This window comes from Diachasmimorpha longicaudata, chromosome 4, assembly GCF_034640455.1.
Source record: "Diachasmimorpha longicaudata isolate KC_UGA_2023 chromosome 4, iyDiaLong2, whole genome shotgun sequence".
Taxonomy (NCBI): Eukaryota; Metazoa; Arthropoda; class Insecta; order Hymenoptera; family Braconidae; genus Diachasmimorpha; species Diachasmimorpha longicaudata.
Window position 1 is genome coordinate 6,088,229 of NC_087228.1, and position 17,818 is coordinate 6,106,046.

A 17,818-nucleotide genomic window follows, 5' to 3' on the forward strand; every position below is an offset into this window, starting at 1 on the left:
CCAGTGCCCTCTTCTCCTCTCTCTCTCTCCCCCTCCTCCCCCTACTTATCAGCAAATGCACCTCTCGCATTCTATGATTCATCCATTGATTGTATTAACGATTCATTATCGATAAATCGTCATCGATGCTGATGTATTTTTTTTTCTTACCAATGGGGCAACCTTTTGTTTGATTACAGCGGTTCGATTCGGCCGTGTGCCAAAACGTGAAAAAGCAAGAATTTTGGCGGCAATGCAGCAGAGCTCTCACAGTCGTTCACAGGAGAAGGCTGTTGCCGCTGAATTGGAGGATGAACAGCGTCTTCTCCAGACCGTTGTTCGTGCTCACCTTGATACATGCGATTTTACGAGAGACAAGGTGGCTCCAGTACTCGCAAGGGCGCGAGAGACACCTAATTACACAGCGTGTCCACCAACCTTGGTGAGCATAACTAAATTGTCTTTCATAATTCATCAAAAGCTTTAGAATATTGCGTCACTTGAATCTTCCTTGTGCACGAAAAGTTGACATTATGACGGCATAAGCCTTGAGCAAAGGTTTCAAAAAACGCGGAAATATTTAACTATAACACTGAAATCACACCAGTCGTCCTTGGGAAATTGAATTCTGACTAGTAAAGAAGGAAGTGACCGTATGGGATGTATATAAACCCCTTGAAAGTTATGTTTTGTCTCGAGGACAACTGGTGAATACACTGTTGGAAGAAAAAAACATTGAAATTTCAGGGACAGTTGATTAGTAACTTTCATAAGAACGACATTGAATGCTAGGGGGGAGGGAGGGGGAGGAGATAATGATGAAATTTTCAAATTTCATTGTTAAATGTAAACATATGGCGTGGAGATTTCCAACATTTCCCATGTTTTTCATGAAATAAGGAAACTAATTTCTTGAAGCTAAAATTAATTGTTGGGTTTTGCCTCTTGGAATGTTTCAGGCATGCCCACTGAATCCCAATCCCCAGCCATTAACTGGCCAACAGGAATTACTACAAGACTTCTCGAAGAGATTTTCACCTGCAATAAGAGGTGTCGTTGAATTTGCCAAACGCATACCTGGTTTTAACCTGCTGGCACAGGATGATCAGGTGACTCTCCTAAAAGCCGGTGTCTTTGAGGTACTACTTGTTCGTCTTGCCTGTATGTTTGACGGCCAAACAAACAGTATGATATGTCTCAATGGCCAAGTGTTGAAGAGGGATTCAATTCACAACAGTAATGCACGCTTTCTCATGGATTCGATGTTCGATTTTGCTGAACGTGTTAATTCCCTTCGGCTATCGGACGCCGAACTCGGTTTATTCTGCTCAGTCGTTGTTATAGCAGCTGACAGGCCCGGTCTACGTAACACTGATCTCGTTGAACGTATGCACAATAAACTGCGTAGTGCCCTACAGTCAGTACTAGCTCAAAATCATCCGCAGCATCCAGATATACTGCGCGAATTGCTCAAGAAAATACCAGATCTCAGGACATTGAATACCCTTCATTCGGAAAAATTACTTGCATTCAAGATGACAGAGCAGCAGCAACAGTTGCAGGCACAACAGACACAGCAGCAGGCGCAACAGCAACAGCAGAGCCAAAACACCAATGTACATCAGCAGTGGCCAATGGAGGAGGAGCCGGCAGCCTCATGGGGTTCAGCATCGGACGTAACTCTGGACGAAGCGGTGAAGAGCCCTTTGGGAAGTGTATCAAGTACAGAAAGCACCTGCAGTGGAGAGGTTGCATCACTAACGGAGTATCATCATGCTCCTGGTCATCACGCATCTACAGCACCCCTCCTCGCGGCAACACTGGCCGGTGGTCTTTGCCCCCACAGACGTCGCGCCAACTCCGGCAGTACGAGTTCAGGTGATGACGAGCATCATCGTGCGACAATGTCAAAAACCCCTCAGCCCCAGGCGCAGTGTCCGCGATTCCGTAAACTGGATTCACCGAGTGACAGTGGAATTGAATCGGGAACTGAAAAACCGGACAAACCAGCTAGCAGCAGTGCGAGCAGTGCACCAACCTCGGTATGCTCAAGTCCAAGATCCGAGGATAAAGAGGTTGAGGATATGCCTGTATTGAAGAGAGTGCTACAAGCGCCGCCACTTTACGACACAAATTCCTTGATGGATGAGGCTTACAAGCCACACAAAAAGTTCCGGGCGCTTCGACATAAGGACAGTGCTGAAGCTGAGCCAGTAATTGTTCAGCAACAGTCGCAGTTACATCTTCATCTAACCTCACCACCAACGAGAAGTCCAACGACACAGGCGCAGAGTGCGAGTTTACTCAGCAGTACGCACTCGACACTAGCCAAGAGTTTGATGGAAGGCCCAAGGATGACTGCTGAACAGCTCAAACGCACTGATATCATTCACAATTATATAATGCGGGGTGAGGCTAGTCCAAGATCACCAGCACCATCACCATCACCAGCGGAGCAATGCGCCTCAACAACAACTCTCAGTGCCCGATCGCCTCAAACGTCACAGGGACTTCTCCAGTGTGCGACAACTGGCTATTCGAGATGGCCAGCAACGTCCGTTATCACCACGACAACCGGAGCCAGACAGCAACAGTCTTCCGGCTCTGGGTACATCGTTGTCAACAATTCACCAGCATCACCGAGGTATTTATCAGTTGCTGCGTCAAGTACAAGTAGTACGAGTCCAAGGCCAACGTCTAGTACAGCTGCGACACTTGTTTTATCAGGTTGCCCAAGTAATATGATGGAGTTGCAAGTCGATATTGCTGATAGTCAACAACCCCTTAATCTTTCGAAAAAATCACCGTCCCCATCGCCGAGGCCATTCGTTGGACCATGTAAAGCTCTCTCACTCGAGGCGTAGTGCTGTTATGAGAACTTTAATCGAGATAATTCTAGCCCACCTTAAACGAAATTTATTTTATCAAGCTATTTCTTGGGATCTCTCGTTCCCAATCAGTGGAATCAATGTTGAAAATGCAATTTTTTTTTCTCGTCGAGTTTAACTAAAAGTGCCAGGACGCTCTGAGCGCGTGACAAACCAAATAATTTATTATTTAAAGGAGATATCGTAGGAGGAACTTGAATTTAATGGGGGAGAGAGGGGTGGTATCATGTGTTTACTGTGAAGTATCGTGTGACACTAATTCACCACCCTCGTAAACCCCTGTCTCTATTTATGAATGAATAGTGCTAAAAAATTATTTCAAATAGATTCAAAGTGCGACTACACTCGTGTATAAATAAATGAAAAAAAAAGGGTAAAGATGGAGTTATAGGCGCTTTTGAGTGATCGCATTCAATGCAATGCCGTGAAATTTTATCTGAGATAACATCTATCTTATTTACCTATCTACCTGTCTAACTGATGTCGTTACATGGGTAAAAAGAAATATTAAAAAACACAAAATATAGTGGTTAGCGTGCGGAAATATGTGGATTTTCAAGTCATGAAGAAATGAAAATTAATTGATAAAGACAAAAAACAAGATTGAATGTTACAGAAAAAAAAATTAATAATCTATTACATGTGATAATCACGGATATCGCGCATCCTGTACAGTCTCCACCTCATTCATCAATCATTTACTCTATTATTATTATTATTATTATTATTATTATTATTATTATTGAACATTAAATAAATAAATAAATAAGTAATATTATTGTAATAAATTTAAGGGTACAACAATGTAATCAATCGTAAACGTTATCATCCCGTATGTATGTATATTCCATAGGGACACGTAAAAAAAGAATAATTTCTTTTCTTTTAGTCTCACGTGGAGGAAGCGATAAGTGTGCTTGTAACTGCGTGTATATGTCGGCATGAGTGAAGTGAGTGAGTCGGGGCAATCCAATAAAAATTGTAGCGAATGTGGAACTAATGATAAGTTATGAAAAAATAAAATAAAAACATGGAAGAAATATATTTGACGCAAAAATGAAATGAATAAAAAATTCATTAAATGAGGAAAAAAAGAACCTTGTCAAGAATTATAATTGAAAGAAGTGACGATTTGATGATTTTAAGGAGTTTTGTTATGAGACTGATCGGTCCCTGGGGCCTCCAGTTTGCAATTACTGTACCTTTATACCATGTGTCGTATATGTAATGGAGGAGAGATATGAAATGATGCAAAAACAAATAAATATACAAACAAGTAATTAATCTCTAAATACGTCGTGTAGATGATTTAGGGCTTTAGTTTTATTGGAACACGGAAATGATATCTTAAATGAGAGGGGAAAAAAAACATACAACAATTGTGTCGGAAAATTATTTCGTGTGGATGACGGAAGTGCGAACCCTGGATGGATCGATGAGGCACTTGTAAATAATAAATATTAAGACGAAAAACTTAAATTTATTAGTAGGCGTGAATGGAAGACAAATTTTTTCGAAAAACCAAATTTGAGAAAAATAGTGAATACAAAAATATCTGAAAAAAAAAAATACCAACACAAACGATCAAGCAACAATCGCCATTTTGGCTGTTCCTTCCGTGCACCCTCTAGCCCCTTCCCCTCGACCCCGCGAAAAGAATTAATTGCCATCGTAAATCAACACACAATTGCAGAACAAAACCCGAAGGAAAGATAATATCGTGTTTATTATCTTTGCTAAAATATGATTAATTATTGTACCACGGAGTCATTCCCACAAAAGCACATGATCTGTCCTTCTCTTCCCTTTTCCGATCCCCTGCGTAAAAAGTAAACTAATCAGCTGATTGAATAAATCCAACGACAAAAAAATTCCGAAATTATCAGTTGATTTTTCAGTTTATCTTTCGTCTTACGAATTATCAGCAATATATTTTTTTTTATTCCCGTCAATTTCTCATCAGCAAAAATGCCTGAGTTCATTAGGCAGCTGAATCTAGAAAACCGCACTCTGAATGAATTAAACAAAGTAATAAATAAAAAAAAGATGGAAAATGAAACAAACAAATCCCCCCGCCCCCTAGCATTGATATTCGTAATACTGTTATGCATAAACTACACATAATTATTATAGTAAACGATACATAAAGTATGATATATTTCTCTATCCATTAAGACGGAAAATACAAAAAAAATGCAGTTTGTTGTTTCTGGTGAACAAAAAATAAGGATGAAAAATAAAGTAAAAAAAAAAAATGAAATAAAAGTACTACGCATGAATACAAAGCAGCCCCGCATATTGCCCAGTGAGCACGTCATTTTGTACGCTTGGGAGTTGTGAGGTCGTCTGAATAAACATTGTCTGGTGAATTATACATAAAAAATCATTTTTTTCATTTCTCCTCTTCCCTCCAACCAATCGTAAACCTCAGGCACTCCAGTAACAATACCAAGGCGATATCTGACCTTTCTGAGAGGGGGAAAAAAATCCTGTTCGGACTGCCATGAACTGGACATTCGTCAAATAACTCGTCGCAGGCCCAGGGACATCGAATACTGATAAGAGACTTCAATTTTATCACTCTGAAGATATAGTGTCTTGAAGGCGAGAATTTACTCAGCAATTCTAGGAGTTCATTCGAATACAATATTGCAAAAAAACAAATAGCATTTTTGGAACAGTTCATAAATTTATAGTTTTCTCTAGCCCCTCCACCCCCCACCCCTGCTTTGCTTAATTTAAACAAAACACGTCATTTCCCCAGGAGTCATCAAATAATGACGAGCGTTTGTTGTCTGATTCATCCAATCTGACGCTATTGCCTACTATTTTTGGACCAAATACCGTTGAGTTCGTGCAGAGACGCATTTTCCCGAGTGGTGAGTACCTGTATTATTTATTCCTTTTACATACCCCTTCTATTTAGCAACCTACACATTCCCCAGATCCCCTCCCGTCCCCCGTATTTACGAAGAGCTAGAGAACGGCGCGTGGCACAGGGTGGGCGGCTATTGCCAGGACAACCTGTCCTGAGTGGAAGTAATTTTTTTATGGTTTCCATGGTGATCTCTGACCTTTAGCTCTATGATTTTCATCATCCCAAGGGAAAATACTCAGCAATGCAGATGCACCCAGTGTCGTAAAGATTAAATTAATACAGATAACACTTGAAAAAATGATTAATAGGCAGTGGGTTAATTATCATCGGTTTCATTTCAATGACTGCATTTATTCATCCCTCACCGAATTACAGACTCGTAAATTTTTGCAGGAGCCCCCTGTATGGATGGAATTTATCTCCTCGTAAATGACTGGAAGTTGGTAATAAAATGTCAAGCGGTTGTTAATTCACTGGTGTGAAGAACCAGTTGAATATTTAAAAGTGTTGAATTGTAAAACAACTTTACAACATTCGGTAGCGCCAAATTATGATGACCGGGAATGATTTGATAGATTTTATTATGAAAGTTTTGTAAACAAGAGACAAATCAATTTATTACTACCCAAAGATAATCTCAATTCGATGGTCTGCAATGGCGGTGTGAACCAGCGATTCTGGACTTGATAAACGAGCTGAACCATTGAGTCACGTGAAAACGGACTTCGTTCATCATCTTTTCATTCAGCCTTTTTTTTTATACGAGTGTAAGCGCCAGCAGTTCATTTTTATCAGTCTTTTCACTTGTCGTTTCGATCGTTCCTGTCATGAAGAATGGAAAACAATAACAACTAATTAATTATTGTTGACTGCAACAATTCTTAATTTATTCTTAATTGTTTTCTCCGCATTGCAAGCGTAAAATAATTCTTATTGCGCAATAAACTCTCGACGTTACTCGAATGAAAGACCCCCGGTGTTAATTACCATACTCATTAATTCGTTGAAAAAATTCTAAATGAAACCATAAACCTCCAAGGTCCTCGATAATCATGATAATTTATCCTTGGCACGATACCACCGAAAAAAGTATCCATAACATAACAGAACACCAACAAAAGTCAGAAAATAGGCGATATTTCAGGGGCATTATTACCCCCGGTGAAATTAACCCAGTCGATTCCCACTGTCCTCCACCCACGCCAGTCAATTTAATATGAAAAAGGCAAAAACCCACCCACATTATTTCCCCTTTCAAGCCGAGCAGACGTTCATTAGAACAAAAATAACATTTCATTTCTACACGAATAGAAAAATCTCACAATTTTTCTCTACTTTATTTCCCGCAAGATTAACCCCCTGGAAAATTTTCTCTTCACAGCTCTAGAATTTTTTTTGCTCTGTGTTTCAAAAATTGATGAATTTATAGGACTAAAATTTACGTACTGATCTTACGTGGTGAACATTGTTCCCCGAGGAATTAAGAATCACGTTCCCTGGCCAACTTAACATTCCCAGACTGGACCCAGGTTGCGGAGCCTTCGGGACGCCCTCGCACTCCTTTTATTCCCCTTTTTTTCAATATATATTCATTTTTTTTCCTCCGCCCCCCCCGTCATTCCCTTGGCTTTCGTTCGGCTTCTGAGAGATCACTGGCCTCCCTCGGTCCCCCTCAGCCCCCCTTTTTCATCGTCTACCAATCCGACCATCGGTGTATGTGTATGTCTCGACCAAAGAGCGCGTTCAAGGTCCAACCGAGGTCGCAGACCGTGTATTCGTCCCTTATATACCCGCTTTATGGACAATGTGAATTCAAGTTGAGAGTAATGGCAAATAGTAAATGGTAATGACGACGTTGGGGCGTGCATTTCACTGTGTGAGCCTCTACTCCAATGAAAAAGATCCTTGTAGAACTACTCCTGCACCCTCTGACCCTCCTCGCTGAACGGGTGAAGGGTCTTTGTACCACTCCGTATTATATATTTATTTTTTTTTTTCTTCATACGCTTCTTCTGTTCTCGAGTTTATGACCTTCGTGCTAAATTACACGCCTACTTGGTTCATCAGAGTGACCGAGAGCCTTGACAAGTGGTCCGAGTTTCATCGAGTCCGTAGTTATTTTATAAACAGGTAATTAACTGGAAGATACTTGAACTAGGAAATTGACTGGAAAAATATCACTGGAGGATTAATTTCTCGAATTTTTGTGGCTTTATCCCGAGAATTGAGTCGTGCAAGGTGGACGGAAGGACGGAATACCAGTTTTGCGTGCGAAGGATGCTGGTCCTAGGCCAAACCGTCTTTGTTGTCTCAGCCGGACCCCCGACGACATCTACCCCCACTAGGTCGTCCCTTTTTTTTCACGTTTTTCGATTTCGAAAATGGCTATTCCGTTTTATTGGTTTTTTCCACTGAACCTGAACGAGAATATCATTCATTTCCTTGAAATGCGATGATATTTGTGGCCTATGACAACCCATTTTTATATTTTTTGTCGCAGACTATTTATTGATAGTGAGTTTATTTTAATCATTGACAAAAAAATCTATTACAGAAATAGTCTGAGTACACGTGCGATGGGGTGTTTTAATGCGTGTGATACTATTTTACCTTGTCTCCCCCACTCCCCCTACATTTTTGTCTCATTTAGTTCATGATCGATCGCATCTTTGAACTCCTCCGCTAATTCTCCAGACGGAATTCATTTTAATAGAGGTAAAACGATTGGAGCAGCTCTGAGTCAGGTCTAGCGATGGTGTGCTCAAGAGTGAAAAAAAGGCGAGAGTAAAAAAAAAAAACGAGGGAATGAAAAAATCAAGAGACAAACGCGAAGCGACGAAGGGCAAGGGAAGTGGTCGAGGTCGTTTTACGATGAAATGGAGGGTCATGCCTATACTGATTTGAGTTTCTGAGTCGGGCGACAAAGCACAACACGATACGTCGACGAACAATGGCCCATAACCCGAACGATGGACGCTCTCGGGCAAATATATGATCCCGTTGAAGGACAGACATTTGCATATACCAGACGACGTGCTACTGTGACACATCCTGACATATACCTCGGGGGAGATGTTCGTACAGTCTAAATCATTTTTCACACACCTGTTGATGCTATAAAATATCCCCTATTTTTAATAGATTAATTAAATATTTATCTGCGACGTTTTCTATTTTTCTTGAGCTTTTCAGCTCCCCAAGGCTTTCTCCATTGACATGCAAATTGGAGAACTGAGATTAAATTAGACCGAAAAAAAAAGTTCTGGAAAAATTAATCAGAATACAAACGACCAATGAATAGCAAATGGCCTCCATAACCCACTTCTTCAAGCTCCATTTTCTCAATTTCCAACAAATATTTCATCCCCGAAAATGAGGTATTTACGCAAACGAGGCAACCCTCCGAGATTCTGTCATGGAGTGATGTTACCGCGTTTTTTTTTTCACTGGTACGAACCATGATTTCATCCCCTCCTCAACCCTGCCGGGGTGAATCCATCCTACCAAGGCTAGGGCTCTTTATTCTTCCCCATCCACCACGTGCGCATTTTCTTCCGGGTGTGCCAAGTCACCCCATAACCTTGAACTCAAATCGAATATCTACGCAGGAATATTCCAACCTCGGCCGCTTCCTCCCCTAGCAGAACCACCCCAGAGACACCCAATCTCCGAGTGACAAGGCCAACAGTTCGTATTCAATCCTCCGACAAAAATAAAGTACAACAAAGGGAGAAAAAATGAACGAAGTTTAGTAAAAAATTACGTCATTTGTAATGGGGCTTTTTCCCAAAAATTTTACCCGAATGGAAGACTGATTTCACTCAAAAAAGGAAAATCTGGGGGGAAAGAATAAAAATCTTTGATCTTTCGAATTTTTTATGAAGTTGATGAGTTACTTATTCATTTAAGTTCGTATAATTTTCCAATCGTTGGGGGCAAATTACAGGTCAATAAAAATTTATTCCTGAGTTACATTTTTTTATTTAGTTTTTTTAACGCGTGGGCAGACAAATCACGGAGAGTTTACGAGGCGCAAGTCCTTTATTTGCCCTTTCTGTGAGGGATTCTCACTTCATCTCACTCCGCTACCCTATTTTTTTCCATTTCCCGACCTCCGGTTTTGTCAGCCCTTCATGACCAGAGGGATGAAAAAAAAATCACGTGGCATTTTACCCTTGTAGCATCTGAGAGGGGCTAAAGTAGAGGGGATTGGTGTCATGTCGAGGGAAATTGAACGGAGAGTAAAACAAAAAATTAAAATTATGTGGATTTAGGCAAAAATTTGCTGGCACTGTTACGCCCTTATTTCCTTGACACCCGCGAAATAACGGAGTCATGATCAAATTGCCATGACTCATCGCTTCAGTACGACTTTATTGGATGGAAACTTACGGACATCCGAGGGTCGGTAACAGAGTGTTACAATATTAGAAGCAAATTAGTCCCGTCTTATGAAATAATTTAAGTACAATGAGAATTGTCGAAAGCCCAGGAAAAAGCTCACCATTCATATCAAACTGGAAATTGTCCCAGGTCGTGGGAGTGGAAAATAAAATTAAGATGTGTTGATCGACTGATACATCTGACCTTCAGCCAATGGCACGATTTTTATTGACACGAGATCAAATAAACATATGACTTTTCATCCGTTTTATTCGTCATTAATTAACTGATAATTCCCCGCCGGAACGTGTTTACCCCGGCGATACGCGTTGGCCCAATGTCGCCGGGACCTTCAAGTCGATATTAATATATCGATGTGTGACGGAACATACACTGAATTGAGTAAAAAAAAAAACCAACAGCTCCGAAGTGGAAGCGATTATCGAGGCTAGTCCGGCACTAGTAAATTAACCAGCCGAGAGGGAAAAAAAATTTAAATCGTCGGACAAACATGGCGACTCTACGCATACTCTAAACAATAAACATTATTTTTCCGTTGGAATATAAATCCTGGCTATCTGGAGAACGTTGGGGGATAAAAAGGAGAGGAGAATGAAGAAAAAGAAAGAGACCAAAATACGCGACCTTAACTTTGATCCCCATTCACCCACAATAGCGCCGCGTGTCCGTCTGCGACGAACGTCTAAATTCTCGTGAAGCCGTTAAGCCTCTTTTATATTTTTTTTTTCTCTACCGAATATCAAGGACACAACGTGTCGTATCAAATTCCCCAGAATCGAGTTATGTACGGGAGAATATCGGAGGAATTTTCAATATTTTGTTCTGTTAACTCACGAAGCGGAAGTAGATTGACAGATAAAGACTTTTATTTATAACATGTGATACGCTGATATGCCGAGAAAAACAAATTAATTGTACATGCCCACCCGTAAGATTCTATGTATTGTTTATAAAAATTCATCGGCATTATTGATTATGGCAACATTAATATTTTACACATAAATATGGCACATTGTGGATTGTCCGACCCACATACGTTTTACCACTGAAAAGTAAATACACTCCATGATTTATTGGTACATTATGCCTCTCAACCTTGTACGCCTGGCTCTGGAGTAATGGCTTTGTTCAGGCTTTTAATCATGCTCCAAGGTCATTGGAATTTTACGTGCTTATCGAACTATCGGCCACCGAATCGATTAGTGAATACGTCAATATAGATAAGTCCTCCTGGAATGAAGGATATACCGGTCAAATCTAGATTTGTTTATCATCCGGAGGTACTGACAACTTTGAATAACAAATCCCAATAGTTTTTCCTTCACTTCCAGTTTGTTTTAAACATACGCTGTCCGATGTACTCCCAACCGAGTCGTTAAAACCGAGAAGTTAACGAATGTTCGTCAGATAATGTTCAATGACAATTTCAGTGTCCAAATAATTCATTAATCAATAAATAAATCAATAAATCAATAATTTAGTTCATTCCAGTATTTCAAAACTATAAGAATGTTATTTTCAGTTATCATTGATCGGTAATCGGTTCAATCATTTGCAAAACTGCACTCGAGCAATGAACTCCACCTCGTCATTCTAGTTTCCTGAATTTATCTGTATTATCGTTCCCACTTATCGGAATAATCGATACGAATTACTCGTGTCTAGTAATTACAATCAATAAAATTTAATCACCACTTTGGGTAGATTGCGAGGTCATCGATGATTCTCGAGCCTATCATTATGTCCATCATTAAAAATGTATTCATTAACATTTTGTTTTCTGATTAAATCGGTCTGTTAATTTTTTGTACTTCCTCATAAGAACTCGTGTGGATGAACGTTTATTGGAAAACCATGATGACATTTGCCTATTTTAAAAAATATTCTCATTGAGATCAGGGAATTGATGAATTGATTGACGTTCATTAGGTATTTCCAGGAGTTAGAGAAAAAGGGTGAATTCAGATTTATTGAAAAAAAAACGGCGGATACGGAGGCTGAGGCTGGCTCAGGGCCATCACTAGATGATCGTTTCCGAAGTGATGGTGCGAGCCCCCACGACTACCGAATCTCCCGGTCATGCTTTAACGAATGTCCGGCATCGGGCCGATTACTCACGATACCGTTAGGAAGTGTGGATGTTAAGCCGCAAAGTCCAATGTCAGTCTGTTCACCCGAAACTGAGTTCAATCAACAAATGCCGAAGGACCACAACTCTTGTAAATTAAATCCAGGGGCTTTATCACTTCGCATTGCATCGCCGACTATTCAACATTCACAAAGATTAACAGATCAATCGTATTAATTTTTTTTTCTGGGTATGATGGAGATTTGGAAGGGACTTCGGGTTTGAATTTTAAACAGACAATTTTTGTTTCCCCAAGAAAAATTGAAACATTGGGAATTTCCTTCGTCATAATAAAATTCATCACCAAACTGACACATCGAAAAACATATAACAGTACCATTTCCGTTATTCCATGTCTCTCCACTTTGTTCGAGTTCGTGAACCCACTCTACTAAAGTTCGAGTTTGAAACGCCTTTCAACATAACTGAGAATAGACCTAATCATAAAAAAGTTCATATACTTTGGCGCAATGTTCTTGATTTTGCGCTAAAATTTATGGTCCGCAAATATATTTTTGCAATAGATTATCCTCATAAATTACCCATTTTTTAATCTCGAGTCCTTATCAATTTGCCTTTGTTTCCACTTCTTTGAAATTCAATCTCGTAGATTGTATTCTCGGAGTGACAATCTGGTGAACGGAAATACCGATGAACACTTGAAGATAGTGTCCACGCCCCCTCCACCAGTTGCAACATCCCCCTCCCTCACCCCACCCCCTTTCGATACATAATCAGAAAATGTTAACATTAACAGTGTGAAGCACTAAACAAAAGTGTTGACCCAATTTTTATTTTTTTTTTTCGTTCTAGGTACAAATAGTGGTTATCGAGGTGCGATAAGCGCCGGCGAGATGGATGGGTTTTAGTTGAGAACATACCACTGGAAAGATAAAGCTTAACTAAATGGTACCATATGTATACAGCCCTCTTAGCGTACGTGTCTGACCCTGAAGGTTCAAGAGCGTCGGGTGAACGACCGAAGTGTTGACTGCAAAGAGTCAATTTAATTTTTCTTTGTGTGCATTACGTTGATTTCATTCTGAATTAATGAAACATTGTGAATATCGTAATGGGGAGAGAAGAGGGCCCATGTCGATGATGACCCCGAGATGCTCCAGGAATTCTCATTCACATGAATTATTTTTCCTTCAGAGGAAAATTGAAATAAAATTTTGCAATTTTTTTTGTTCTGAGATCATTGAGAGTTGTAACTTTCAGTGGAAAAATTCATTAAAAAAGTGTCTGATTTAAATCTAAATGAATTACACATGTGTTCAAGTATTTATTATTTGAAATTTTCGTTTAAAAGCGTTATAGATCATTCTGCCATCAGATTAATTACCCCATTAACACCTAAATACCTAAAAATCATTGAGTCCCGGGAGAGAAAGCTTCCGAGATAGTCAGGTATTTTTACTGACAGCCTCGTGACCCTATTATGCAATACACAGCTAACTTCGATAAATTCAACGCGTTAGAGGACCCGTTAACGAGTGATGGGGTCATCAGTCCTGAAAGAAACGGATTAACATCCTTGGTTATACATATACATTTTGTTAACTGCGCCGAGTCATTGCCCATTCACGCTATTCCAGTCAACGTCCGATCATTGAACCCCCGGAGAGATACAACAGGGCGAATGTTAGTGACGAAAGAAAGGATTTATGTACAACTTCCTAATGATGTTGATTTTTTTCGCGTTATGCTAAAAGACCTACAGCCTAAACATTTTGACGATTCATTTCACATCTAATTCCCCCCTCCTATCCTATTAATTTCGATGTAATTTGCGTGATTACTTCCTTCTTAATTGAATTTTTTTTATTTCGAAATGAATTGCAATCAATTGCCTCCCGACCAGCCTCTCCCTATCAAGTTAACCTTCCTCACGCCTTCGTCGCGACAATTTTCGATTTAGACGCGTGAGATTCGCGGGGAAACAATGTTAAGTGAGAGAAAAAAGACAATAGCAAAACTGCATTGATGAAAAAATGAAAAAGTCCGTGTAGAAGAGAAACTCCCTCCCTGTGTCACGGACACATCGGCAATAAATATTGAATGTAAAATAAATATCATAACAAGATAATTCCCATTAGTTAAATGAATATTTTTCTCATCACGAAGGACAAATCCCCCCGATAGTCGATAATCCGGGTCGCAATGACCTCTGATTGTTTGTCTGTGACAAAAAAACTCAATTATCATTATCTCCAGCGATTAAAAATGACTGAAATAAATGTCGCAAGGTTCAAGATACATTCAAAGTCATCGACTCGTTGCATCTGCATTCAGCGAATGTCAATTATGTTCCTATTGGTCTAGACTGCAACGCGGGGATTTTTGAACCCGGCAATTTCGGGGCGATGAGTCGTTATGGTGACAAGTTGCCCTTCAGGAAGGATCGGCGCGTGTGACGAGGTTCAAGGTTTCCCACACGCCGATTGTCATGTGATTTTGGCTTACGTCATTGCTCCATCGACTCGAGGTCCTATCAATAAACGTAGTTCAGGTCGGCCAAGGTCCCGGACTGACTTGATAATATTTTTAATGTCCTTTTAATATAATGTATTCGGTTTTTTCTGGATAAATTTTTTTACTCTTGAAAATCATCTCAACATCTAATGGAGCCAAAGGAAGAGCGATTCTCTCGTCGAGTGTACAACGTCCCCGAAAAAACCGTATGACGCAAGGTGGATCCACTGGAGCGATAGCTCAACTCAATACATCTGACAACCGAATGACGTTTTCCATCGTAAAGTGACAAGTGATCAGCGCTTATCAGTGGATAAAGCATTCTGTCTTCAAGCCGAGATGAGGCATGACGTGATATTTCTGAATTGAGTTTCACACATGTGTCAGACGTGATATATATAACGGGCCTATTTAATACCGAGAGTTCGTTGACCCACGGCTGTACCCAAATATATAAAAATGAGGTTAGGTGAATCAAAATAATAATACAGCCATGATTCAGGTGTGACATACATTGCCCAGTGATTAGTCAAGATTATGACATTTCGGGAATTTACTAACGCGTTCTACTTCGTGTTGTTGAGGCTCGCCCGTCGGTCAATGACCCTCGGACTATCAATAATTATTCTCCCTTTATTTTATTGATAAATACGGGGAGAAATGCAATGGAATAATGTTGTCATTACTTTATCTAGATGAAGGGTAATGTTCAGCAGAATTATGTATCACCTCGTAGTCGAGCGAAGGAAACTGATTTTATTGGACATTTAATGATTGATTTATTTAAAAAAATGAAGGCCTCAATCCGATGAGTCATTTTTATGGATGATTTCATCCCATGGAGGTGATGACATAATGGGCGACATAACATCGTGGTTCCGCGCGAATTGATGCTGACGAGATCTCAATTTGAATAAATCACCACGTGGTACGACGATTTCAAAGGATTGGCCATTTGTGTTGGAGACCATTGGGAGAAAAAAAATGCCTCGGACATTCCCTCCCCGGGAATTCGCGAGCGTTGCGGTCGTTGACCTGAACGACACTCTGGGGACTCACGGAAAACTATTGTCTGTCGTTTTTAATAAAAAAAATATCTGTCATTCGCGCGTTATTTTTCTAGACCTTGAAATTTGGAATTATCGATCGCAGGGTATGTTGGGAAGTTGAAAAAATTATCACTGTACAAAGATACAATGGGGAATGGTTCTTTCAAGTGCAGAAGTCGGTGAACACTTCAATACTTTATCCCTGAGACAGCAGTACTCTTGCCATCTACTCATCCTCCTCTTCCCCCCTTTTCCTGATGCAAGGCGCCTCACTCTTCCCCTTTCACCCTGTCTGCTAACTCGTTTGACCCTGTGCAGTCGAACAAGGGGCCCGGAGTGCCGAAAAAAATGATTAAAGTCATTCATCCACTGGATAATGAACCCACTTCGAGGATTCGTCATTCGATTTGACCCCCAACCGTCACGAGAGATAAATTCAATAAACAATTGAAAGTTAAAACAGTTCATCATCCACATCAAACGCTAATTTTCGAGTATTAAAAAATTATTTCGATCGATTGAGGAATTTTCCGAGTTTATTTATGGTTTCAATTTATTTTTATTGCCTAATGAAGCTGTGATTATCGAATTTATTCTATGGATTCATTTAATAGTATTCAAAATAACCAATTTATTTGTATCATCAATTTGTGGATAAACTACCAAAAAAATCGATAGATATTTCAATTAAATTATTCGTTCGTCCCGCAAACTCGAGACTATTTCGATAAAAATATCAAAATCTCTTCTTAAATGAAAAATATTTATGTTGTTATTTAGAGACTCGTCTTGACAGCAATAAAATATCACCGCACAATGTACACACGATGATATAGGAAATTTCCGTTCATGATAAGGATTATTGTTTCTAAACGACTTATTAATTAGAATTGAAATTGTTTTGGGTGTATTGAACCGCCGTTGAGGTCATGCCGAGGAGTCACACACACCGGTAACGATGCTGCGACGACGAGCAACGAAACCTCCCCCTACTCCTCTCCCCCGCAACTGTGACCTAATACGGGGCCAGTCACCTCACTTCACTCGCAGCACTGCTGCACAAAAGCGCGCGCAATGTGCTGTACCGATGGCTATAATGCATGCCTGGGTATTTTCATGCACAAATGTAATGTAATTGTTAATCTAGGCGTGAGCTCTCAGTTTCAAAAGGTGTCTGGGCTTTGTCTTGACACGCAGAGAAATATTCACGAAATGAGATCAGGAGATTGAAGAAATATGAAACACCAAACGATTATTAAATATCAATTTTTTAAGATCCCCTTAAATAATCATACGTTGAAAATATTTTTTTGAGAATCTTTCCCGCGTTTTTAATATATTTATTAAATACTTGTGATGTCAAAAAATGAAACGACCAATAATCAGATGGAATTCAATTTTTAACTGATTGAATTTCTCGCGCTAATCGTCTGTGAACACCGGAAGTATCATAATCCCAGAGAAATATGACTTCTCTGTTTATTGTATCGCAGAATTATTATTTAGTCAATCATTCTCAAGGATGTAATTCGTTATTGGATAAGTCGAGAGGTAATAATGTGCTTTTAATCTCTTTATTTTTAGCCTTATCGACAGTGCGGTCATTAGTGGCTATTCACAGGAGAAGAAATAGCGGAGACTCGAGTCTGTTGCGAGTGGAAGAGGGAAAAATTTGGGATAATAATTTGCATGAACCCGTTTAATCCGTGTTTTAATTGCAAAATAAAACAATTAGAATTACGTAAGTCTAGTGAAAAATGTCAACCGCGGGGAATCCATTGGCAAGCACATTGTTAATTTGCAGGGAACGTAAGCTACTTCGGGTCCAATAAATGCGATTAACCACTTGTTTCAATGATTGGAAATATGTTGAACGAGATGACAAGTGTTTTACAATCGACACTGGCAGAAGAAAGAAAAGAAAGTGATCGATTGCTCTTTGACAATGAGAGAATCGCTGAGTCGCGAGAAAAAGTGAAGCGCAAAGTCCAAGATTGAAGCCAAGAGTGGATCTAGC

The 17,818-nt window shown here is 39.8% G+C and overlaps 2 protein-coding genes across 7 annotated transcripts in view; one reads left to right on the top strand and one right to left on the bottom strand.

The window, feature by feature from the left end:
• Window positions 1-5,250, top strand: part of LOC135161250 (nuclear hormone receptor E75) — a 78,484-nt gene extending 73,234 nt beyond the window's left edge. For all 5 annotated transcript variants that reach the window (XM_064118661.1, XM_064118660.1, XM_064118662.1 and 2 more), the window contains 2 exons: window positions 180-421; window positions 939-5,250. In XM_064118661.1, the coding sequence (XP_063974731.1) occupies window positions 180-421; window positions 939-2,843 (2,147 nt within the window). In that variant the 3' untranslated portion in view covers window positions 2,844-5,250. The remainder of the gene's footprint in view (window positions 1-179; window positions 422-938) is intronic.
• The window catches only part of LOC135161271 (uncharacterized), a 110,518-nt gene that overhangs the window by 50,500 nt on the left and 42,200 nt on the right, over window positions 1-17,818 (bottom strand). The gene's annotated exons all lie outside the window — the stretch shown is intronic.